Source organism: Ambystoma mexicanum, chromosome 2p (assembly GCF_040938575.1).
Source record: "Ambystoma mexicanum isolate Mex_15411 chromosome 2p, UKY_AmexF1_1, whole genome shotgun sequence".
Taxonomy (NCBI): Eukaryota; Metazoa; Chordata; class Amphibia; order Caudata; family Ambystomatidae; genus Ambystoma; species Ambystoma mexicanum.
The window spans coordinates 1,288,816,690-1,288,843,500 of NC_090923.1; the positions used below are offsets into that span (position 1 = coordinate 1,288,816,690).

The window sequence follows — 26,811 nt, forward strand, 5'->3', positions numbered from 1 at the left end:
CTACCATTTTAACATAAGCCCCAAATAATCGGAATTGGGAAATCTTTCCAATTTCCCATCATTACAACTAATTGGAGCGATCAGGATGATTGTTTCCCTTCCAAAAAGTATAATTTTGTATTTTTTTAATCTTCCTGACAAGAAGTGTATTGAGACACCAAATGTCTCAAATCAATAAATGTCAGAAACAGCCTGTCGCTACCATTGGAAGATCCTTCGCCATTTTTTTCAATCTACAAATAGATGGGAGCCATGGTACACCCTAATCACACATGACACACCATTATCGAAAACAATTTAGCATCATTTGTAGAGTGCAAGCTCACTATCCGCTTCATAAGTGCACCCCTAACTTAAGTAAGGTCACCCACAAGATAGCTCTTAGGCCATGACAAAGGCCGCAGCAAGATCCATAAAAGACGTCTTCCTTCACAACAGTGTACTTCGAGAAAATTAGCGTGAAATTAATGCACTGGTCCACTGTTTGTATTGATTTCCTGAAATCCATTGGATTTCAGATAGGACACATTTGCTGTTTTCATACTCTGGACTCCAATACTTTTATAAAAAATAATGAAAAAGGCTATTGCGCATTGGCGCTTTGGAATTGGTATGCTGCCACATTTTAAATATAAATATTTTGCCACACGCCAGTTTTCAAAGAGTTGATCAGTGGAATATTATCACAATTTAACCAATAAGAGTGTCATGAAGCTTTTTTTTTTTTTTTTTTTATAAGTAGTGGAATGTTGTTGGGTTGTATGGTTCTATGCACCTCGTGGGTTCCATGCCCTTGCTTAGTTCATTAACTTTAAATGAGGGACATTTCACCTGTAGCTGCCAAATGAACTGCAGCTTTTTTGAGGCTCCTGGCAGTATGTAAGTGGGCTCCCATAGATGCACATGGGAAAAATAATGTACGTTAGACTTTTTATATTAAATTGTATTCAAGTGCTGATGAATAATAGTTAAAGGCCAGTCCCACAAGTAGTCATGATGTTTAGACATATATCCTAGTGTACAATGGCTTTGTGGAGAGCTAACTAGGCTTCCTCTTGTGTATCTTGCCTTTTCTTTATTTGGAACTGCTTAAGTCACACCCAGGACTTCTTCATCCACCCTTTCTGTCAAAGTAAGCCACGACGATACTGCTGGTGAGAAGACCTCGATGGTAGAGCTATAAACAGACCTCCGAAAAATGTTAGCCTGTTTTGATCCTCCAAGGGTGTCCAACTTACACAAGGGCATCCCCAAACCCATCCAACTCATGCATGATCATATTGCGACACATTGAGAGGGATTCTCTGTGGGCTTTGAGACTCTGCTTTCAAATTTTGTTTAGACCTGAAACATATAGAAATTACAATTCCATATCAAAGGGTAGGCCCTTCCCCATACATCGGATGGTGAGAAAGGAGCCAGGAGTCACACTTCTGCCCCGTCACAACTCTGCCACACTTTGCTCATTCATACACACGTAATGACACTGAACTTAAATGATACAATAGTTTGTTACACTATTCTTGTCTGCCCTGATTAAGGTTAGGTCCAAGGCAAACAGATCATTACATTGTTAGCCCTTTACAGTAAATATTGCTCAGGGTGGCATTCTTGACAGATGGTGTTACAGAGAGAAGAACTTTAGGGAGATTGGAGCAAGAAGAAGAGGAAGTGGAAGATTAAAGGAGTAGGAGGCAGATCAGGTGAAGGAGCAGAAAGATGAGCAGGGGCGAAGTCAAGAGAGGGAGAAAGAGAAACAGGAACAAGAGCAGCAGGAGATTGAGGAATACAGTCTCCTGAAGTACCAACCTCACATTTATAAAAAGAAGTGTGCCTTATTGAATACTCAGTAATTGGTGCAGATTTTATTCTGGGCAAATCCCGATGTTCTGGCAATCGCAGAGAGGTGGCTTCATGAGGCGGCTCATCATGCTATACAGTAGGCCAGCCCTGATGGATACTCGCTCCTCCACACTGATCGCGAAGGGATCAGGGGAGGGGGAGTAGCCTTGATTTTTAAGCAAGATATAACATTTTACATTTCTGCTCTACCAGAATTTGACCAATGTGAGGCTATGTTATTGAAATTGAATACTACTTGGCATTTTGCTATAATATAGACCTCCTAAGACGACACCATGAAGAACAATTATTAGCGTTTATTGGGTATCAGGTAATATTATCCCCACCAAAAATATCGCCGTACATATAGTCATTGGGAACGGCCATAGGCGATATTTTTGATGGGGATAATTTATGGGGTAAATGGATGGGGGAGTTGCGGGGGTGTCCCCCGCTCCCTTTTAAAATATATGGGGGTTGCGGGGGTGTCCCCCGCAGGTTCCATGGGGTAATATCGCCGCAAAAATATGGCGAAATTTTTGTATGGCGATATTTTTGCGGCAATATTATCACATGGAACCGTTTATTGGCAGTGTTGTTAAAAACCAATCAGTACTCATAGTGTTGGGTGATTTTAACTTGTGGGCTACTAACCCAATGGATTTTGAGTCAATTTCTTTATTACAGGCTCTTCAATCCGTTGGCCTTCATCAACATGTTAAAGTCTCAACGCACAAGGGTGGTAACACTTTGGATTGGATTCTATCAATGAATCAGAAGGTGGCTCAAATTGTTGTGGTCTACTGCTTTTGGTCTGACCACCAATTTCATCTTTTTGAGGTTCCTCTTTCATACTCCTTAAATAAAAACTCTCTGATAATTTATCAGTTTTAACCAGTAATTGCAGAAAGGTTACTCATGAAGCTTTTGATTCTTTAGTCATGCCCCTATTACCTTCCTTTGCAAAGAACATGCCCCTTGCAGATTTTATACATTCTTTTAGAGTAGCAACCAATCAAGCCTTTGACACTCTGGCGCCACTTAGATCCGGGAAGGAGAGCAAGCCGGTCAAATACAGTCAGTGGTTTACTCCAGAGGTTCTATATGCTAGAATGGCTAAACGGAAGGCAGAGAGTAACTGGTGAAAACATCCTTCTAATGCTACCATTGAAGCATACACACTTGCAGCTACGTTCTTTAATACTACAGTGTTTAAACCCAAAGGAGTGAATTTAAATGCCAGGATAGAAACGGCGAAATCAAAACCAAAATAATTGTTTGTGGTGCTTTAGGAGTTAAAGGGGACTGTGGTAGAGTCTTCTATTGGTATTGATGATGCTTGGTGTCAGCATATTCCTGACTATTTTGTTAAAAAAACAACGCAACTTCAGCAACATATTTTGGACCAAGTAAAACTGATACAGTTTACAGATCAGATAATATCTCCTTCTAGCATTATAGTTAATCCTGAGACTGCCTTATTTGATTTCAAAGAGGTGTCGGAAAGAGAAGTTATGGACATAGGATGAAACCTACACCATGTAAAGGGGATATTTTTACCGCTTCACTGTTTAAAGATTTTCTTAGGACCCTTCTTCTTTGGGTCACTAGATTTTTTAACCGATCTTTTCAGGAAACCCATGTTCCAGAAAATATTAAAGAGGCCTGGATTACACCCTTATTGAAAAAGGAGAATATCGACCCAACTGTTGCGGCTAATTACAGGCCCATCACAAATGTATCAGGTTACATCCGGGTTGGTTGCTAGTATCTTTATCAACCAATCATTCTTCGCCGGCTGGCGAACGCCGGCCCAGAACCAAGGCACGGAAATAAGGCACTCCTGACAGAGCTGGCCGAGCGTGCCGCGCTGCGAGCTGCAAGCTGCTCCAGGTCCCCTAGCTCGTCGTACTTGCGTGCCCCTCTCATGGATCTCACAGCCGCAGCCTGATAACTCCTCTCGCCGACCTACTCTTTGAACCTCTGTGACTTCTATGGTGAGATGCTGCTTCTTCTGCCCACATCACTGCCCATGCATACCCACAGTATCTTGATTACCCTACTATTGTGCACGATTACTTAAGGGACCTCCGGCTCTGATCCCCCTTGCCTCAAGACACTGACTATCCACCTCCAGTCCTCATCCAGTTTCATTTTGTGCACCGTATAACACCCATAGCATTGACTCTGTTTTTGGCTTAATCATACATGCCTACTCTATTTTCCCTGCACCTCCTATGATGAAAAGTTATACAATGTCTACCTGTCGGCATAAGTTACCACTGTAGCTCGCAGTCTAAATATCCCTGCCATATTCACCCGCGTACTGTATCGAATCTGCCTATCCCGCGCAACTAAACCATAGTTGTGTAGTACATTTTTTTTCTCTCATGTTAGCCTTGAACATTACTTGTTGCCTTTGGCCTTCCTCCTATTGTACTATCTCCGTTGATCATTGCTTGAATATTACGGCAACCCCGCCATCGAATTTGTTTACCTCTGAGCCCTCCGACATATTATTTACTATATACGCGTGACTACCCAAGATGCTAGCACCGCGTACGGCAACCAATCTGCAGACTATCGTGTAATCTGTGTATCTTACTGTTTTTGCATCCGTCCTAGTGCTCACCACCAACCGCAACTTAGTTGTCCATAGATCTCTCCACCATTTATCACGCTAGCGATGCATATTGTAAATAGCATGCATTACCTCACATCCTGCTACTACAGAACTCCGCACTCTACACCTATTGAGTAACGTCTTACTTAGCCTATCCTCCATTATAGTGTCAACATTGTGTACTGCATTAACTATATTGCGTATTCGCACCGCATCTTGCTTATACTGGTACTGTATTGCATATATTGCAAAACAGCAGATATTGTGTGCTGCTTATTCTACATTTTGTACTGGACAGCATACTGCCCATATTGTGTACTATAGTGCATGTCCTGCGAAGTGGAAATTCTCACTTTACAAATTGTTATGTCCACGCAATATTTCCAACCTGCCCATTTTTACAGCGCACCTGCCAGTAAAAAACCACATCATGCATAATATACTCCGTACACTCCCATTTATACTCAGTATTGTCAGGACTGACACCAGGCAACCATCTGACCCAGATCAGATGGAGCAACAATTGTGCCCAAACCTGATCCCCGCTACAGCCATAGGCTCTAGGATCAAAGCCACCTCCTTCCTACTAGCACTGAACATCAACAGGCTGGATGCCACACTCAGGCCGACCCCATTCCTACCCAATCCCAGTTCCACCATGGAAAAACAAGGGTACGCCATCTAACCCCACTCTCAATAAGAGCATCGTAAACCTAATTACAAGCCTACCTACCACCTGCCCTAATTCTAATGACAGAAACATCAGACTCCGCTCCAGGCTCCCACCGCACCCCCTGGTCGCACCCCACAGCCAGCATGTCAAATATGGCCCTAAAGTCTCAAGTAAACTCCCCGAAGGATTTACGGACACTAAACCAAACCAAAATAGACAAAACACTAACCAGAAACAATCCATAGCTAGCAATAGCCCACTCAGCAATCTGAAGCAGTCCATCAAAGGAGCCTTAATAAATGGCAGGTCCCTTATAGCCCATGCTACTGAGATAGCAGATATCATTTTGTCCAACAACCTAGACTTCCTTGCAGTAACTGAATCCTGGCTGCATGCTGCAGCAGGCCCCTCACTTGTACTAGCAGTCCCTCATAATTACTCCATCATAGAGTAGACAGACCCAACTCCAGAGGAGGAGGCACCACCATTATCTTCAGAACTACGCTAGACATGAGAATAGCTCCCTCAGCTCCCCTCTCATCATGCAAGCTTCTTTCTGCTAAACTCCAAACATCGCACAAAAGTACCTCCACAATCCACCTAATATATAGGTCTTCCAGGGCCATAGGTTTATTCGTGGAAGATATCATGACACTACTTGCCTACAATACCAAACCCACCTCGCAAATCTTAATCTTAGGAGACTTCAATTTAGGCTATAACGATCCTAATGACCTCCCAGCAATCTCCTTAGCTAATGTCCTGACTGAACATGGACTCATACAAAATATCACCCAACCCACTCACGAGAAAGGAAGGACCCTCGATTGGGTAGCTGACCTAAATTATAATATCACAATGAACGAGATGAAATATACCCCTGCTCATTTAGATCTTTGCGAACATGAGGCTTACAACAACTGTCAGTCACAGACAACAGACTACAATTAGGGTCTTGATGGAGCAAATCCCACCATGATTAAAGAAATGCCAGGATATATTAACCCCCTAACACTGTGAGTGACTTATTTGCACAATGTCCTGAGTGGACACAGGAACCTTGTTTCCTATCACACAACCTGAACCTTCGGACTCAGCACCACATTTCTAGAGCAGGAGATACCCCATATTTTGTGACACAACCTCAAACTTTGTTTTGATCATGTTAAGCTCCATGAATTACATCAAATAACGTTTTCTTGTTAGTTCTATACAAATAAATACCTTTTTTGGTGTAATTGTTTATAAATGGATGTTTAGTTCCATACAATCTGGACCACGACCCAAAGTATCAGAGGGTGTATTCCCTGGTCTTCCACGTGTGTTTAGATTCCCCAGGGAAATTTTTCTTTTCTGTTTTTTTCTTTTCCCTCAACCATATGTGTTTTGGCTTGGATGTTATTCTATTCTTTTTCTGCTTTTTCTAAGTTCCAGTTATCCAAACTCTTCGGGCAATCTGGCCTTGTATCACCCTATAAACAAAGCCTAACTTTTGTGATGAATATTGAAGATACAGCACAGTGAGCAAGGGCTCCACGTCTGGATGGCCCTAGGAAAGTTAGGGTGACTAAACCTATGTCTCTTAAACAATCAAAATATAGTCCATAGTCGCCCCTCTGCGAGAACGAACATGCCTCACTGACCTGTTCTTTGGGAAGGTACCCACTCGAGAGTCCGCAGCCACACTTAAGCTCATTGTACCTTTCACAGATGGGAAATATCCATTTGCATATCAGTCTTTGTCCCACCGACATGGGCAGTCCAGCACCGAAATGCTATGGCAATTCCCTTCTGAACAAGAGTACCAACAGCAACCCCATACAAGTGTTTCAGCCTATGTACTATCGGGGTGTCTATGGACTATATTTTGATTGTTTAAGAGACTTAGGTTTAGTCACCCTAAGTTTCCTAGAGTCATCCAGACGTGGACCCCTTGCTCACTGTGCTCAGAGAGGCACAGCTCCACCTCACTGATGAGGTCCAACAAGGCTGAAACACGTGTATGGGGTTGCGGTTGGTACTCTTGTTCAGAAGGGAATTGCCATCCTTAATTTCGTCAAGTTGATTTTTGAGGTCGAATAGGACTGATTCCCGTGACCTGGTTGGAATCCTGATTGGCGTAGACCTAGGATGTGGTTGCTCTGCAGGAAGGGAACTGTGGTGATGGGGCGGTAGTTACTAGGGATTGCTGGGTCTAGAATAGGTTGGGATCACGCTTGATGTGAAGGAGTCATTGGTGAAACTGGTGATAAATGGGGTGAGGGCTTCAGAACAGTCCTTAACGATGGAAGCTGGCCAGGTGTCCCCTTTGCATTTTGAGGGCTTGAGGTTCTTGAGGATGGCAGCCACCTCTGTTTCCGATACTTGGTGAAACTGGAATGAAGTGAGAGGGTGGGGTGTGGTAGTTGGGGGGCAGAGAGGCAGGGGGCGGTGATTAGAGATTGCTTAGCGAGGATTTTCTCCTGTAGGGAAGAGATTTTGTTGAGGAGGGCATTTTGGATGTTTGCACACCAGGTTTCGTCTTTAGTGATGGCTGGGGTAGTGGGGTCAGGGGATTCTAGCTCTTTGAGGATGGTGAAGAGCTCTTTGGAATTGGAGTGAGCATTGGAAATTATGTGGTTGTATGAGGTTGCTTTAGAATGAATGATGGCTGATTTGTATGTCTTGGCAGCCAATTTGAATAGGGCTTTGTGGGCGTCAGAAGGGGAATTATTCCAGGTTGTTTCTGCCTGGTGCTTCTTGTCGCTCAGTTCTTGAAGATCACTAGAGAACTATGAATTGATGTGGGTCAGAGCTTTGGCTTTGCGGATAGCTAGTGGGGCGACAATGTCTACAGCTGTTGCTAGAGTTTTTAGGTAGATGTCAGCCAGTGCATCCTGGCCGTTGGCCAAATGGCGGATGTGGTTAGGTTGGACATCTGCCAGCAGAGGTGTGATGCTGTCCTTGGTAATTTTGCATGAACTCCGAGCCCATGCAGGGGGGCAGTGTGAGGTTGTCCCGTGTCTTATCCACGGGCTGAGGGATGGAGAATGCCACGACATGGTAGTCAGACCAGGTGCATGGTGAGATAGCGCTGATGTCTAGCTCGCATTTGAGGTCCGCTAGCCAGTCGAGAGTGTGCTCTTTGATGTGTGTGGGGGCATTGACGTGGTGAGTGAAGCCAAGGGCACTTAGAGAGTTAGCTATGGAAGCAGCATTGTGGTCCAGGGGGTCATTTAAGCCCAGATTCAGGTCACCCAGGAGGAGGATTTTGGAGGAGGGCTTGAGGTTGGCATTAAGTGTGTGTAATAGGTCTTCCTCGAATGTGTTTGTTGGTCCGGGCTGTCTGTAGATAATATTGAGAAGAATAGTGCAGGTGTGGAGATGGTGAATTTAGCGGATAGGCGGTCACAGTTACCTTCCATTTTGGACATGTATTGTCTAATTTTGAGGGAGTCCTTGTAAATAAGGGCAACACCCCCTCCCTTGGAGTCTTGTCTATCTGTTCTCAGGATAGTGAATCCCGGGGGGATGACGAGGGACAGGGCCGCCCAGAGGCTGCATGTAGCCAGGATTCGGTGATGGCTAGAATATCAAGATTAAGGGAGGTGATGAGGTCATGGATGTCAAGTAATTGTTTGTCATTGCAGTTTTGTAATACATATACTCGCCCACTTTAAATGTTGATGCAAATTGAATACTTATAAAGTACCCCTCATAAAAGGTAGCTCCAGAGAGAGATTTGGGGGTTTATGGTCCCTTTCTTACTACTGTCTCCAAGAGATATACCTTTTACCTTCTGCCCACTATGGCCATCAATAAAGGCATACTCTGTCTAGCTGTAGTTTCTAGTTGTGTGTCGGGGCAAACAATAGCACTGAATTTTTCCATTTTCATTCCAAAGGAGATTTGAACTGTTTGAATTCACACTCATCCTCATTACTTCCTTTCAGTGCAGCTGCATGTATTAGGGGAACTTAATTGTGTAGTGCCTCATTTAAATTAAGAAATAAATGTTCCAGTGTCTTGAGTGTGGTTCCCCCATTTATCCCCTCTCGGAGGTGAGATACATTTTACAAAATCATTTTTGTCTGCACAAAAGCATATCAACTCATACACAAACTGTTTCTGCTTCTAGTAAGCACAGATTTTGCATAGACAAATACACCTAAAGTGGCAGGCTTTCACCGCTGCTAATCGACAGCTAACCCAAGTAAGTATCGTGGACTGTGCATCATCACCATTTTAATTTTGGAGAAAACGGTTGCACTCACAATTGTGTTTCTGCAAGCTGAAGGAGAATATGGGTGCCAGGGAAAAAAGAAAAGGAACTCTAAAGAGTAGACATTTGTTATTTTCACACTCAGAACAGGGATGGGATAAACGTCAGTTGGGCCTAGTAGTTTATCTACAATATATCAATGATATCCTCCCTAGGTCGTGTTTGAATAAACAGTGTCAGGATAAAATAAATTATGTTACATCTGTTTGCAAAGCACAGCCTTACGCCCAGCAAGGGCTACCATGGCCTTGAGGTACACAGAACACATACAATATGCTAAGAGTACGCAGGGAGCCAGAGATAGAACTATAAGAGCAGAGCTAAACCTCCTTCAAAACCAGTGTGTTTTAAAACTCTGCCCGAAGTTTCGATGATTGTTTGTGTATCTGTTATTGAAGATGATACTGTCCCATGATCTGGTAGCCTGTACTCAGAAGGATATTCCATCTAATTTCTCATATCTGTGATCTGGGATTTGGAGCATTCCTGTCATGTTAGAATGTTACGTTTAGCCTGGTGTACATTTAATATATTTTCTAGACATGTTGTACATAGTAGGCCTTACGTGTTATGCACATCACTTTAATTTTAATACTCTGAGCGTCTGGAAGCCAGTGAAGCTGGCAGAGAGACAGTGTGATATATTCTCTCCACGGCCAGTTGAGTAGCAACCTTGCTGCTGCATTGTACACTCTCAGAAGGTTTTTGTTTTATATATTGTCGAGGTAGGCTTAGGTAGATGGAATTACCATTGTCTAATCTTGTTGTGAAATGTGCATTGACTTCAGTCACTTGCCGGGGAAATGTGAACTAGTCAACGATCCTCTTCAGTATTTATTTATTTAAAAAAAGGAACTTTGTTAATTTGGGAACTAGTGGCAGTTGGCTGTCCAGTAGGAAGCCTCAGTTTCGACCATCTCTATGGCGATTGGGGAGGATCTCATGCCTTCAGATCAAGCTGCGTGATTCCATCTTGTGTCCTTGCAACCACGCAACATGATTTCGGTCTTGATTGAATTACATTTCAGCTGACTTGTAGTCATCCACTTTTGAACCTGTTTCATGTAAAGCTGGGGAATTCTGCATACCATCTCTGTCCTCATTGATGTTTAGTCATATACGGGTGTTGTCTGAACACGTAAAGGAATTGTATTCCAAATTAATGTAATAAATTAGCCAATGGCCGAAGGTACAGGTTAAAAAGCAATGGTGAAAATGCTTAGCACTGAGGGGCATAAAGGGAGATACTTTGTGTTTAGGACTTATAGGGCCTCATTACGAGGTGGGTGGTAAGGGATTACCGGCACCGGTGCCCTTACCGGTGCCGGTAATCCCTTACCGCCCTACTACGAGTTCCCTTTGCGGGTCCTTCCTTAACGCCTGTATTTTTTCAGGCGTTAAGGACGGGACCCGCAAAGGGACTCTAGAGCTAATAACGGTACCGCAATTTGCGGTACCGTTATTAGCTGTTACTCACCAGTTGCTGAACTGGTCGGGGCGTTGCTCAACCTGGGATATAACTGAAGAGGGAGCAGCTCCGGTAAGTATTCAGTCCAAGCTGGAGTGCACAAGGGCACAATCCATAAACGGACCTCCTCAACTCGAGGAATTCTTTAAGGCAACACACCCCTTTGCTGTATAACAAAACAGTCAGAGGAATTGATTACCCAAAAGAGCAGGGAAATCCACACCGCCAAACCCAGGCTGTAAGAAATAAACAAAGACATGATTAAAGGTAATTGACTTTGGATGTCAATGCATTGATTCAAGATCAGACCAAACAATAGTACCTGGAAGATGGTTTGATAGGGCTATATGGAAACTATGGTGGCTAGTCAGGGACCAAGAGTACTGGAAACAAAGAAAAGATAAGTAAGAACAATAACCTATTAATTCGCAGGAAGACTAACCCCAATGGCCCAATTCTTACCCAATAGGTGTAGTCAGGTAGGAAATGAACTAACCAACGGAAGGAAAAAAAACAAACAGGAAGGTAAGTATAGGAAAACTACCCCGAAAGGCACGAGGGTCGCAACCTAGATCCGGGATGGTGCACTACAGGAGAGCGTCCAGAAGGTGCACAGTTGCTGGTGAAAAGCGTCCCAAACACCGTAGTTCAGAAGATAGTTCCCTGGGTAGTTTTGAAGTTGGTCAAGGGAGGCAGTTCATGCGTTTATCATCTTCTCATAAGCAGAGTATGACAGGACAATGGTAAGTGTTGTGGGCTGCATAGTGTAGCAGAGCGAAAATAGAATCAATGCTGTAATGTTTTGGTATGACAGTATTGAACAGCACAGAGACTTAACAACCAGAGAGGCGGGTAGGCAGACAGGCTTACCGTATGGAATGCAGGCAGTGTAGGGGCTCAGCAGGAAGACGGGACCGCTGCTAAGGTAACCGTGGCAAGTGAGGTAAGCCGGAAGGATGGCTTGCTTGATAGAATGAAGGTAGCAAGGGGGCTCGGCAAGCAGGCGGAACAACTGCCGAGAAGCCGCTGCAAGTGCGGCAAGCCGATGGAACGGTTAATCGTAGTCAGACTTGGTATCCAAGGGTAATCCGGTAGAAAGGTCGAGAGAATGTTCTGAGGTCACAAGGGGAGAAAAACTGGATCGAAGTAATGGTAAGAAAAAATGCTATTTAGAAGCAGCGTTAAACCTCTGGCAATCGTATTTGAAGGAGGAGGAGGCGTTACTTTACGCGTAGTGCATGTAGTCGCCGTGTCATGTGACTACACGAGGAACGGGCAGCGGAAAAACCACGTCTCCATGGTAACCTCCAGCGGTGCCAAAAATCGGAGATGCTTGGAGACGGGGAGCGCGGTGGCGAGTAATAACATTAGCGCCTTCCCCATTCCCATTGAGCCCTATGGGGGCTCAAATGGGAATGGGGAATGGCCCTGGTGAATGGGGAATTACCGGTCCCGCCAACCTTGGAATGGACCGGTAATTGCTCCATTCACCAGGGTGGAGTCGGAACGAGTTTGGAGGCACCCATGGCGCTAATAGCTCCAACCTCATAATGAGGCCCATAGCCCCCGAGCTCCATACACTGAGAGCGTCTGTCAACGGAGAATAGGATGAATTTCTAAGTGACATTGGTAGTCCTAAATTGCAACAGCCACTTTAGCTGAAAGCTATGGCCAACAGTGTCAAATGACTCTGAAATATCAAGCACGATTACAGAACTCATCTTTCTTCCAACTGCCACTCTTCTGATGTCAATCTCTGTTCACAATGCCCATACGAAAGCCGACTTTGAAGGGAATTCCCTGTGTACCCCCCACCGTTTCCAGCCACCCATAGCCCTTCACCTGGTAGCGCCATCTTGATTGTGCGAAGTCAACAGGGCGCATTTTCCTGTTGTCACTGCATGTTCCCACCCACCCCCAAAACAAAACATACCCTTTCCCCATCCTCTCCCTCCCTCCCCAATTGCCTGCTGGACCAGAGCTTTTTGCTCCAGTCCCAACGCTCCTCCGCCACCATAGAAATGGAGGCAGCAGCCATCTTGGTTTTATTTTGTTGGAAGGAGTTTGGGCTAATGCGATTTGTGCGCAGCCCATCTCCTGAAATTATTAAACCATTTGCACCCTGGATGAACCCTGAGGTGAAAATAGCTATCATCCCCTTGTCGGGAGTGAACATGGCCAGTAACAGCCTTCGCTGAGGAGCTTGCTTTGCTCAGGCCTGCCTCGGCTCTGGCTGGCATGCCGTTACTGGCCACGCCCGCCCACCCGATGCGATATTGGTCGACATACTTTTAGAGCTGTTGATAGCCCCCATTTCCAAGATTTTACCAAAGTATGCCAGATACACAATTTGGATGGAAACCTCTTGCATCTGGAGGACAGAGAGTGGATTGCCTTTTACAGGAAGGAACACAGCATGCTTGAATGTCCCCTGTTTGAAATGAAGAATTAATTAAACAATTATTTGGAGGAGTGATCAAGGGAAGTAGACTTTTGGCGATTTTAGTCAGGCAACAGTTTTAGGCGAGCATGATATTTTAGATTGACAACTAATAATATGCTTTCTACAAAACTAAGAAATTGACTAAAAAGGGGTAATTTGACTAGGATAGTTATACTGATAATAACCTAAGTAACTGCATCTTCTTTAGGAGTACGGCAAGCCCTCAATTCAGAGAAAATATGATTGACTATAGTATGAAAATGTGACGATTTCTTCACTCAACTGTAGTAGTTAACTATTTGAGTGGTTTGTTAAGGGTTCTCAGGTAATTAAGAACTCTGAATAGCTCTTGAGAAATATTGGGTGAAGAAAATATTCCACAGGAATATTATTTCTTTTTTGTTTTCTCAGTTACTATTTATTAGGTCCTGGAAGACATTTTTAGGCCAATCAAATTAGCATTTAGCATGGAAATATGGCATTTTCTTTCTGAAACTCTAAGGAAGAGGTTTTCATTGCCTAACTTATTGGGGGAGTGTTTGCGCTATCACATCAAATGCATCGTCTAGATTTGACTTTAGGTTATTAGGTATTTCACAGCGATTTACAGGGCTATTCAGTACTGTCAATTAGTGGTGTCACGGTATTAGTTTTATGACGGTACAATAACCTTCTTGCCAAATGACGGTATATCATGGTTATCGTGGTATAGCAAGTGGAGTTAACTAATCTTAGCAAATATTTTCTAAAAGGTCCTAAATTGTCAGATTTATCATCACAAACAAAACCAGGCACCCAGGGCCAAAATTGGGCTTTTCAACATACTTTCCACTGAAATGCCACCCCCTGCTTCCACCAAACACACGTGTGGAGAGGAGGGGGGAGGGGGGAAGCAGAGCCCAGCTGCGACTGGCAAAGCAAACTGAATAGCTTTTCTTAGGTTATCATTTTTAGGCTTTTAGCTCCCCCACTGGCTACTGGTGAAGATGAACATGGTGCCATCTTGATAACCTGCATGCCACAGATCAATCGAGTCTGATGGTAGTATACGCTTGTGCGCATAGACACACACACACACACATGCACACGCACTCTCTCTTTACGTTGCAGCCTTTAGTTTACTTCCGGGCCAAAAGGTGTTCAGTAATCATGGACATGTTACCCTTTGGTATGGCAGCAGGGAATACCCACAGAGATGAGTACATTTCGTAGTGTGACTTATTATATGTAAATTCAATGATAGAACCAGGGAAATCCCCCATTGTCATATTTTTAGAAAACATTATCCATTATAAATATATAAACCCCAAAACCGCCAACCCAAAGTCCCGGGAGGATAGCTCAGCGGCAACGTGCGTGCATTGGAAGCAAGACGACATGAAGCAACACAGGTTCGATCCCCGGGTCCGCCCTTAGAAACCTCTGGGTGTTTAAGCGCGTTATAAATACGCAACTAAGACAAAAACAAATTCTTTAACAGCGCCTCGATGCCCGCGGGCTGTGTGAGCGCTTTAAAAGAAAAATGTAAATTAAAAAAAAAAAAAGTAAACCCTTTTCCTTCTTGGCACTGTATTTATTCTTCCTATTGCTAACATACTGATTTTGTGTCAGGCATGTGTGGTTTATGGAATGGCATTAAAAACCTCTGAAACTGAAACTACTTGGCAGACGGCACATCCAACAGTGCCTTACCAAGACTGTGCAGCACTTGCTTACTGCAGCCTTTCCAAATCAGATTGAACAGCACACTTAACGGTATGAACGATATACCGGTATAAATAATGTGACGGTTATGATTGTTCAATTAAGTGGTTCACGGTATCTTTAACGGTATACCGTAATACCGTTACATCCCTACTGTCAATGAGGTCAGTTTTAGAAAGATAGAAAAATTGAAATATTTGCTGTTTCAGGCCCAAAATTGTCTGTTGCTGCAATGCGGTACCTACACTCCTCCAAATTCTGACCCTCAATTGGAGAAGGATACCAAAATGTTGTGTCCAGCGAAATGGCTCAGGGCAGTCTGTCGTAATCCTATGATATCGGTGTGGCTATGAGCAAGCATTTTCCCATAAACAACCTGTGATAAAATAGGGGTCCATAAATTATCCAAAATGTTTTTGGCATGGGCTAAGGTTGCATGTTTCAGCTTTCCCTATTCTGGAGATAATGGTAGGGGTGTTGCTGCTCCTTCTGCTGCTGCTTCCTTTCCTGCCTCTGCTCCAACTGCCTTCCTTCCTGTTTTGACTGCCTCTTCAGCCTTTTCAGGTCAATCTCTTTTAGGCCAGGTCGTCTCACTGCCTTTCCCTTAGGGAATCTAAAAGGTTGTCATTCTTATACATATGTGAAGTGCCTTTGGATTGGTCGAGCACACTAAATATCTCATGTGCCCTGCTCATTGTGGGTCCATGGCTTCCTAAAGTAAACAAAGGCTTGCAGCCATCTTTACTCCAGACAGAAGTCTTTCCCCCTTGCCGATCACATTGCATCTCTGCCTCATTCTGTCTCAGCTCCTAGAGAAAAGCCAATGTTCATGGTCTCTGCCGCTCCTCCTCTAGGTTTCCTTCCGCGGCAGCTCTCTCTACTCTTCAGATGTCCGGTAAGGTCTTCTTTGCAGTGTTCAGGTCTCCTGTTTCCTTTGCAGAAAGCTACGTGCATATGCTGTATTATCCTGCTCAGCAAACACTTCTCTCCTTCTTGGGTACAGTTTTCTGTAGAGAACGGGTCTGAAGCCACTGTGGTTTTATGAAAGGGGATTTGGGCCACCCCTGATAATGACATGATTTCACTTTCATCACATAAGGTTCTACCACCAGAAGAACACCTGGACTTTGTGAATCACCACCCTTGCCAAAACCTGCATCTCCGGGCATGGGCTTTGTTTACTCACAGATCTGCATAGGCACTAGAGATAGGGTAGGGCGCGTACAATACGAGAATGGATTGTTCCTCTAGGTCAGAGATCATATCACTTAAGTCGGTGCAAGCCTCTGAAGATGGAGGGGTCTTTGCTCCTCCCATCCTGCATCGCCTCCAGGTAGCTCACGGCTCTTGCTAGAATGCCCTGAAAGGCCAGCTTTCTTGGGCCGCAAATACCACTCTGTCTCATGGGGAAAATGTAAATGATTAAATAATGCCTAATTTCGGTTAAAAACAGCATATAAACCGAACAAGCATACCTACAAGTTTCTAAAAACAAAAATGTATACAATTTATCAAATATTAAATATATATTAAAATCAATTCATATTATCATAGTGGGATACCATATATACAAGATGAAGGCGACATCGAAAACATATTGCATTGCTTTACAGTAAATGTCTGACTTTGCGACAGATTTCCATATGTTTTGGACTGCTTCTCATATTGTCAGAATTGCCGGTGGTGAGGGATCATGGGAGTCATAGTCCAAAACATCTTGAGTGATGCAGGTTGGAAACCCCAGCGATTGATGTTGTAATAAGACAAAGGTACACCAAAGTTAGTTTACTGGTATCAAACATTTCTGATTTTATGAAAGTGTAATCAGAAGCCAACTACTGGTCGACGAAAAACACCTTTTCTAGCATTATTATCCCCCAGTATAAGGGCTATAATTGCTAATGCTTTTATCTCTAGTCATTTATATCCTATATCGTCTTTAAATGTGGGAATCGGAATTTATATAAGTTGAACTAAGGAAGTTATTTTTATCTATTAAATTGTAGGTTCACAAGGGTATAATGCACACTTAGCTTTCTTCTTTCTTTGGTTACTTATAAAAGGGGGCTTCCCAAGTGGTACACAGCTTGGCCATTTGGTTCTTGGTTCGTACTGGATATCACCTTTTAGTCCTATTGATGCCCCATGCATGTGTTCACCCAGCAAACACTAGCAGGTTAGGGGAGGGCATTTAGCTTATATGTGGGGTCAAGCAAATCATATTTGATGTTGTTGAAACTTGAGGAAAAGCTAGGTGTTTCAAATTGTCACTACGGTTTTATTTCACACAAATACCATTTTAATACTGCTCATTTGTGTGGAGATAAGATGTAATTATGATGGGCCAATCCAGCTGACATTAAGTTCTTCTCTATAGGCAGAAAGCTGAAGAATAAAGTGTTGCAGAATGTTTAGCCTGGAAACGGTAGCCCAGATAGTTTCTTCCTGTTAGGTTTACTCCTCAGTTAATTCCATTGTATTCTCACTGTCCATTTTGAAAGGACTGTGACACTGGATATGCTTGCGTAGTGCGGGTCCGTTTTGAGTACAAAGTTTACAAATGGCTATTTTACAGCACCAATAGTCATGCCTGCATAAATAAGCTCACAGGGGAATGTATTGCCATACATCATATTTCTATGCGGCTGTTGCTGTTCTAATGTAATTTCCAAGTTTATTCTTTCCGTGCAGAAATGTCTGTTTATTTGTACTTACACACGCGCGCACACACACACGTACTGCAGTTCCACATGGGAAGCGTTGGATCAATGCAAGTAATCCATATTTTGCAGTAATAGTGATGACCCGCTCAAGGGGTATTTTAAAAAAATCTGTAATTGCATTCAGGGGACCGCTAACATTTGCATTTATGTGCTTTTGGGTCCCTTGCATTCAATTTTCGTCACTCTCAAAGCAGAGTGTAAACGTGAAAAGCAAGTCAGGACGAAATCACCTTTACTCTTCATATTAATTCTTTGCTTTGATAGAAATAAAACACTGCCTGCAATTTACGCTGTTTAAGCATTTGCAAGGCGAATTCCATTGGAATCCTTCAGTTTTACACCTGGTTGAAAATCCCATGCAAGCACAAAACTGTGTGCTCTTTCCAGACAGAGGAGGAAAGCAAAGCGGAGAAGTACACTCTGCTTTGCTGCCCTCCTATGCTTAGGAAGGGCTGCAAAATAGGGCACTGTGTTAAATGGAGGCGTAAAAGCATTACAATTGGTGTACTCATTGGTCACTGAGATTTTTACCTCATTTGTAGTCAAAAATAGTTTTCACAAATGAGGCACACCCAGTGCATTTATTGATCAGTTTTGTAAAATAAATGCTGTTAAGGAGTGAGACCATTTTGAGAAAGCTTGTAAACAAACCAGTTTATCTTCATTGTCGTATTACAAGGTGTACCAGAGTGATTCATTGTTTGTTAACTTGTTGGTTCTCTTTGTGGAATACCCTGGTGCCATTATGCTATCTGTTTAATAAGTGTGTCTATATGACGTAAGTGTGTGTGTGTGTGTGTGTGTGTGTGTGTGTGTGTGTGTGTGTGTGTGTGTGTGTGTGTGAGAGAGAGAAAGATAGAGAGAGAGAGCGAGAGAGAAATAGAGAGAGAGAGAGAGAGAGAGAGAGAGAGAGAGAGAGAGATTCGGAAATACTGCCCATATGGAATATCAACTTTTTGTGATATGGGGTGTTGACTATTGTAGCTCAGGGTAGTCTTTCTGTTTGTGGGCTTGAGACAGAGATGTGTGTAAAGGATTCCCCCTTTCTGCAAGGGAGTACATTTAAGAATGATAACTGCTTCGTGCCAGAGTGCATAGTAAACACAAGGTGGCTGTATCTCTGATTAAGCCGCATTGAGAACTAGAGTAAGCTCTCTACTCCTCCAGTCCAAACGGTCAGAATATCATCAGCGTCTCTTCACCAGAGGCGAATAAGGGCTTGAAATTAATTATTATTATAAATCCAACATGCTTCAAACTCAGCAATACAAATGTTGATCAGGATAGGCACGAAATCCGAGCCTGTTCCTGTGTCTTTTATTTGTATGTAGAAGTCACTTCAGTCAAGAAAAGTGTTTCCTTGTAACCAGTTACGTTCAAGGTTCTATTGGGAATTCTGGTGGTGCTTGTTGGGGCCTCTGTGTACTATACAGAGCTATGGTTATCACATATATTGCTTCCTCCAGTGTGATATGTATACAGAGCTGTGATATTGAATATCGCGGGTCAGTTTACATCTAAATTAAACTCAAGATTTTCAGTGGTATTAAAGATGCCTTTTAAGTTCAATAGAAAGAAGCCAGTCATTTTTACTAGATGTTGGAAGAGCAGATTTATACATTTGCTGCCAAATCAAACTATGGGACTGCATCCATAGACGATAGCGTATCCCAGGGTGTTAAGAAGATTTGAATGTAGCTTGGATAATACTTACAATGCTGGATGTTGTGGGTCCTTTGCATCTACGTAAATGTGAATTTTCTGAGCAATATACCCTTAATTTAAAACGTTTGTTTTATTTTCTTGGCTGGAGTGCACACTTCATATACGGGTTTCTTGATAGTTTCTATCATAGTTGGACAGGTTCATGACTGCTCGAATATGTGACTGCAGGTTTCACGCAGATGTAAGAGGTGAGTGCTTAACTCGCTATCCTATCCTAGAAGCTCAATTTATAATAAATGGAGTTTCAGTGGTAATAATCTTAGCTGTGACCCAGGCTGTTTGCCCCAGTCCTGGAAACTCATCACAAAGATGTAGAATTTGTTATGCTAGGTGCCTTCACAACCTGCAAATCCGTTTTATAATTGACTTGGCTGCCGCAGGTAAACTACCTGTGGGGTTTAAGTGAATAGGAGGGATATTGCCCCTAAATGTCACCTTTTTACCTTTTACTTCGACTGTAATATTACGTGACTGTTCAAGAACATTTATGCAGCTGCTTTTATAATTTCTCATGGCTTGATAACGTTAGGATAGCATGAGGCTGTACAAATTGGCTAGAGCACCACCGCAACTATTTATAGCAGTTTTTTGTTTATATTAGAAAAATGACAGGTTCCCCCCATTCCAATGGCTCTTAGACTTCAATTTGTAGCAAGATCTTACTAGAGAAAGACCATTTTAAGAAATAATAATTTCATCTAAATTCCCATTACAGGTTGCTGCAAAACACTAAAGACTTTGGCATTGCTGTAACATGGCTTTTATAATGATACAAACAGATTTGGAGGACTGATTGATGATTATAGATTTGGCTTTTGACTGATCAGGATTTGAGGCAGTTGGGTTACTGTCGCGCTGCTTTTCAAACTGTTACAATGTATATGGGTATGGTCAAAAGTTCTGAACATCATTTCTGTCTAGTCTGCAAATACATTTTCCTCTGCCTTGTTGGGTCGGGCAGTGTACTCGCTAATGTATAGTTCAGAAATGTATTCCTTCATTATTCAGTCTTTCTATTGCGGATGTTCAGAGTGCCATGAGTGCTTTATGTATTTTCTATTTGATCATCCTTTTCGCCCCTGTGAACAGGACAACTTTTCTCTTAGACCCTTTCAACACAATAAGAAAATGTGTGCGTATGTAGACATGCATTCAAATCTAAATTATCTGTTATAAACTGGAAACCAGTGGTACTGGATAATTACCTCAGTGGTACTGGATAATTACCTATGCCGGATAACCAAATATCAGTTATCTCGAAGAGGTTAGATAACATAGCTTGCTGCTCTATTTTCCGGCGCTCTGTAAAAGGCATGCAGACTCAAACTGTTGTTGTCTGGAATTTCCTAAAGTGTAAACTAATATCAGCGATGGGGGATGCTGGTTGTAAAGGTATCTGTAGAAAAAAAACAAGTCTGAAAAAATGGAGGAAGAAATTACCATATTTGTTTGCCAATTCTTTCAAAATCTTGGTACATTTTTATTCAAATATAGGTGTGGGGTGGAGTAAGGGTATTAGTTAAGGTATGGGGGATAGGTTGGCCCGCCCGCACATTATTTTAATAAAAGTGCAAAAAGCAAGTAGGAATTTTGGTTTTTCGACCCGGAAAATTCAGTAATTTGTCCCTTCGTTTTTTAAAATTCGTTTTTTTATGGACAACTGGTTTTTAGAGGGTTGCGGTTAATAAGGTGGCATATAACAAAGCTTCCTCTGAACTTTAGAAGAAAACGAAATGCTAAATAAAAACTGAACTGAGGTACTAAAGGAAGAACAATCAAGGTAGCCTGCATCAAAACATCTTATTTTTTATTCCCTTCCATGAGGATGATTCTGTCAGACCTATTTACAAGAACTGGTATGCAGTAACAAGCAGATGTTTGAAAATAAATTAAAAGAATGCATGGCCAGAACATGGGTCTACCCAACTATTTTATCCCCCATTTATAAAAAGTGGAGAACTCGCCATGGTGGTTAAAGCCATGCTGTTAACCGCTCAAAGTCCTCTCCACAGAATGATGCCAGTCATTTCCTGCGATGAATTCAAGAACATTTTTCGTAAATATCTATTCTCTAATATAATGAAATATAAGCTAGCACTAAATGTACTTTCTGGCAATAGATGTACTCTATAAGTAAAATATCTTTCCTACTGTGGGCCAAAACGTTGTTTCCAAGTCAAATCCATAGTTAAAACGAACATACTCATCTTTACAAGGAAGTTTTGGACTTATTCCTTTCCAGTATACCCTCACCTAGAAGGACTCGCTTTGGCCATTGCTCACCCAAACACAAATACCCAAGAGTTTAGTGTGATATGAAGGAATACATTAGTATCAATGTATTTTCACCTAAGTTTACTGTCTTTTACAGGTGGATATTGTACAGATGTGCATCATTGAGATGAAAACGAGACCTGGCAAACCTTTGTATCACCTGGAACATTTCATAGAGGGAAAATACATCAAATACAACTCTAACTCTGGGTTTGTCAAAGATGACAACATACGACTGACCCCTCAGGTAAGCCCAAAAAGGCATTCCACTCTTTCCACTCTCGGCTTCTTTAGTTTTCTTTGCTCTTTTTGTAGGTGTTACACTCGCTATTTTACTCAGTTGTTGAATCATGATATTCATGGTAATATCGTATGCAGGTGTTTTGCCAATGACGATTAGGATTTTAACATTTCTTAATTTAATTTGATCCTGCTAAATACACACATAAAATGGTACCTTCTACTAGTGCTACTTTCATACAGTTTGTTTTCAGTGTGTTTTTAATTGCTATTTCATCTTGTTTCATATTATGGAGGAAATTATTCAGTGTCTTATCACTTTTGATATTGAACACTGCCCCGATAATTTAGCATTTTTTAAATCAAAATATTAACACAAAATAAAGCTTATTGGGGTTTAAGAGGATACATGACTATCTGCTTGCTAGCTATTCTGAACATTGTTCTATCATTGTGGTAAAAAGAAAACCACATTTCAGCATCTTATTGAGTTTGTTCGATTTTTAAAATCAAGATGGGGAAATTATCTAAAGTAAAATAGTGATTTTATAAATGTACATTATCAGTTTTAAATTTGATTTTCTAATGTGCCTGGGTCCCTACAGTTGTAATGTTTAATTCTAAAAACTTTGTGATGTAATGCTTTATTCCGAGAACTCCTGTGACTCCCATATTCCTAATGAATAGGAATTTATGTTGGATGACTAATGCCATTGGAGCTGGTTCTGTGTCACCTCTGGAATAAGCATCCAGTCAAGGACTACATTTATTTTTTTAACAATACACAATTGTCATACAAGTATTAAAGCAGACCAAAGAAGACTAAATTATTATTACACACCACAGCAACATGATTTCATCTTCATTACACTGCATACTGTTTCAATTAAACCTTCCGAAACAAAATCATTAACAAAGTAATGATGACTAGTATTACTTTACCGAGCTGCCAAATCCGACAATCCATTTCATGTCTAAATCTCAGCATCTCCTGTCCTCTTCATGCAAGTATTGCATGAAGATTCCATGAAGGTCCTCCCCAGCAGAGACAAAGATTACATTCTGCAAAAAAAAAAAAACAGTGACCTTGTCAACAGTTGGCCAGGACCAGCTATGAATACGAATTTCTGAATAGCCAAGAGTTCAGAGCCCCATCCTATGCAAGGCACTTAAACCCTACTGAGTAACCGGCTGGGCTGTCTTTCCTTTAGAGTGCTGCTGCTGACTGAGCCCTGCAAACAAATGTTTGAATAAAAGACAATCCACATCTTGTGGTGAATTAGTACACTTTAGCCATGGATAATACAAATGTGACTTATCTGCCCCCCCCCCCTAGTTCCAGCTGCCCCGAACAATTAGTTTAAGACAAATTAAGAAGTTTTGTGTGATCTGTGTTCCAGTGTGGAAGACAAAAGAGTACATCAGTCATTGTAAGAAGAAGTATAATAATAATGTGAAATCAGCAAAAATGCACAATACCAGATAAACGGAGAGAAAATGTTAGAAACCGTGATTAACAAATATAGGGTAAATTATTGGAAACTGTTTAACTCGTTAGATGGCTTTCAAGTGGAAGCGCAGACTAACCCGATTCAGGAAGAAACGTGGGTGCAGCCCTTTAAATCTATCTGTAGTTGCACGGCACGTGAATCGAGTGTGGAGGAGATAGATTGGCCAAGGTTAATTCAGTTTGACAAGGAAGACATCTACCTTGCTCTCAGGAAGTGTAATCATTCCAGGTCTTCCGGATTAGGAAAGCCATGTAACAAAATCTACAAAAAGGATCCGGAGCGATGGGAAAATTACTTGTTTAAACTTTTTAATAATATTTCATTAGATTAGAAGTTTCTGTAAACCTGCCACTCAGGGAATATTGTGACAATGTACAAAAAAGATGATAAACTAGATCTCTGTAACCATCGGGCCGTCATGCCACTGGATGGTTATCAACAAATCTTTGCCACTCTGCTTCTCAGAAATCTTACGAGATGGGTGGACAATAATGCTATATTTAAAATGTTTCACATGAATTTTAGAAGTGGAGTGGGGACAACATTACCTAGGGCACTATTGCAGTGCAAAAGGGACAGTTTGCCATATATATCGCCAATATAGACCTGTCCAAGCCCTTTGACACCATCAACCGGGAATGCCTGTGGTGGAAATTGCAGTGTTGGAATATACCCCTAACACTTTTGAGTATGTTGATTGCTCACCACAAAGGAACTTCGGTTATGGTCTATCTAAATTGTAAGGGAGACCTGTCAAAAACTATAAGTACTGAAAAAGGACTCTGGTAGAGGTGTAGTTTAGCACCCATTCTTTTTAACCTGTATATGGCAGACCTGGCAAGGCTTTGCATGGGCCCTCATTGATCACTCCTAGAAGGCTTGATTTCAAAGTCCCTATGATACTGTATGCAGACAACATCATCCTCTTGACCATTCTTAAATTGGCCTCCAGAGACTTATTGACAACTGTTTCGACTGTGCACGTTTGAACCACCTTGAGATCAATACAAAAATAAATGTACGATCCTGTCCTTCATAGGCAGAAATAAAAGGAAGAATGTGAGTTGGAGTTTATCAGGGAATAAGCTAGAGAGAGTGCAGGATTTGACATACCTGTGTTTTAAACCTCTGTCTCGTCCGAACAAACAGAGTTTAGGAGATATGATTACGGTCAAAGCCAGGTCATTTGTGTTCCAAATGAGACATTTCCTTATATACATTTGGAAAATGTACAGTGGTCTCAGTGCTGAAATTCTATATGACTAAAGTTGTGCCTGCCCTGACTTACGGGTTGAAAACTTACCAGTCATTGGGCCTCATTATAAGTATGCCGCTCCGGTAACAACGGTGCCGGTAAGCTAGCGGCACCGTTGTTACCGGAACGGCATACTCGAGTTCTGCGAGCAGATGCCTTTCCGCCCGCCTTGTCTGAACTGGCGGGCGGAATGGCACCGGCTCGCAGACCCTGACGGATGCACCGGCACCATTCATGAATGGTGCGGTGCATCCGTCCTCCCCATTCCCATTGAGTCCAACGGGACTCACATGGGAATGGGGAGTAATATTATCCGGCACCCGGCAATGGGCAATTACCGGGACTTCCGGGGCTGTAATGCCCCGGTAAGTCCCCATTGCCGGGTGCTGGAAAAGAAAGGACTCCGGCGGCAGCCGTTACCGGCATGGCTACCACCTGAGTCATAATGAGTTCCAGTTTGATTTTACACTGATTGAGGGTTTAATGTGGAAAACAGCTTCATCACCCCTAAAAGTCCCCCCGTGGCGGCCCTAAGATATGCATTGGACTTGACCCCCTGGAAAAGAGTGGTTTTGTGCTCCGAATTTATGAGTCCTCCATCTAACATGCTTTTGGAGGATTTTGGAGGATGGCACGTGGAAGGGGAACTCTTTTGGAAGGGTTTATGTAAAGGCATTGTTATCGTGGGGTTACTAGATTTGAGAACCTTGATAAAGAAGGTGCTCACACAAGACTAGTGTGATACGAAAAATTCCCTCACTTCTCATAAGCGGCTGCACAGTTTATCAATAGTTCTCATCTCGAGCGGTTTCCTTCCCCAATATCCAGAGCTGTATAAATGAGATCTCGCCTGAATTTATTAAGAACTAGAGATAACCTTTGCCTGTGGGTTTTGGAAGCTATCACAATTAGCAGATATTGCCGAACTGAGATAGAAACTTTAAGGCATGTGATCTTAAATTGCAAGCGTCTGAATGACAAAAGAATTTAATATTTTGTGAGGTTTGTCCATTTAACTGTTTTCATTATGAGGGAGGTTCTATGGGAACGCTTCTTTAATACCTCCTCAGTGACTTTAATTATTAGACCTCTACATTTTATGAAGGATATTGGTTTGATTGAGAGACTTTAGGTGCATTTATTCTAACAGGGTTAGCTCTGCCATGCTTGGCTTATAACATTTGTTTTATGGTGCGCAGTCTAATAATGTGTCTTATCTATCTCATGTTTGTGTGCGATTTTGAAGCATTTGAAAGTATATAAAATGTACATTGTATTGACATTAAGAATGTGGATTAATGGTGATAATTGAGATGTTTTAATTTGTGTAAGATTTTGTTTAAAACCAAATTTTGTTTGCACAAATAATGATAAAAAAGGATAAAGCATGCTAGGTTGGGAAGATATTTGCTGACAGTTGCTTTTAAGAGCTTGTTTGTTTCCGTGCTGTATGGTGGATTGACATGTTTCACTTTTGTGCTGCATTACATTGCTTCCTGCCGAAACCCTCTAAATTTATTTCATGGTGCTTACAATATGTAACATATCTGATTTTTCCGCCAATTTCACTTAATTGTGCTCAGTAACTTTTGCATTTCTATCTATTAATCATTAAATATTATTTACCAACGTGTTTATTCCAATTAGAAGTTTATTGTTCTAAATGTGAATAGGAGAGCCAGTTTACAGACATAGAGGAAGGTTTCAGTTGCAATGGAACATGCGTTGGGCCTGATTCACAGAACGTTTTCCTATAGCATTGCACCATTATAAAACACTTCCATGAATCAGGCCCTTTGTGTGTGTGTGGGCTAGAAGCAGAGAAGAGTGGTCTATTTCTGTGCAACACTCCATTATTTTTATTTAAACTAATTTCCTTCACTGGCAAAGAAGCCATGGGAAAATGCCGGCCAGGTACGCTTTGCTCTGTACACCACGTCGCTAGTTTCACTATTGTCTCAGTGCACAGCAGCAGAGCACTCTGGCATTCAGCAGATAACCAAAAGTTTGGTGTTTTCCAGCCATCCCAGGAAGGTAATATGTTGGTCCATACTAAAAGCAAAATATTT

The 26,811-nt window shown here is 42.1% G+C and overlaps 1 protein-coding gene across 6 annotated transcripts in view; it reads left to right on the forward strand.

Moving 5' to 3' along the window:
- EEF2K (eukaryotic elongation factor 2 kinase) overlaps positions 1 to 26,811 on the forward strand; it is a 347,873-nt gene that overhangs the window by 177,499 nt on the left and 143,563 nt on the right. For all 6 annotated transcript variants that reach the window (XM_069645609.1, XM_069645607.1, XM_069645606.1 and 3 more), the window contains one exon: positions 21,834 to 21,983. In XM_069645609.1, coding sequence (XP_069501710.1) covers positions 21,834 to 21,983 — 150 coding nt within the window. The remainder of the gene's footprint in view (positions 1 to 21,833; positions 21,984 to 26,811) is intronic.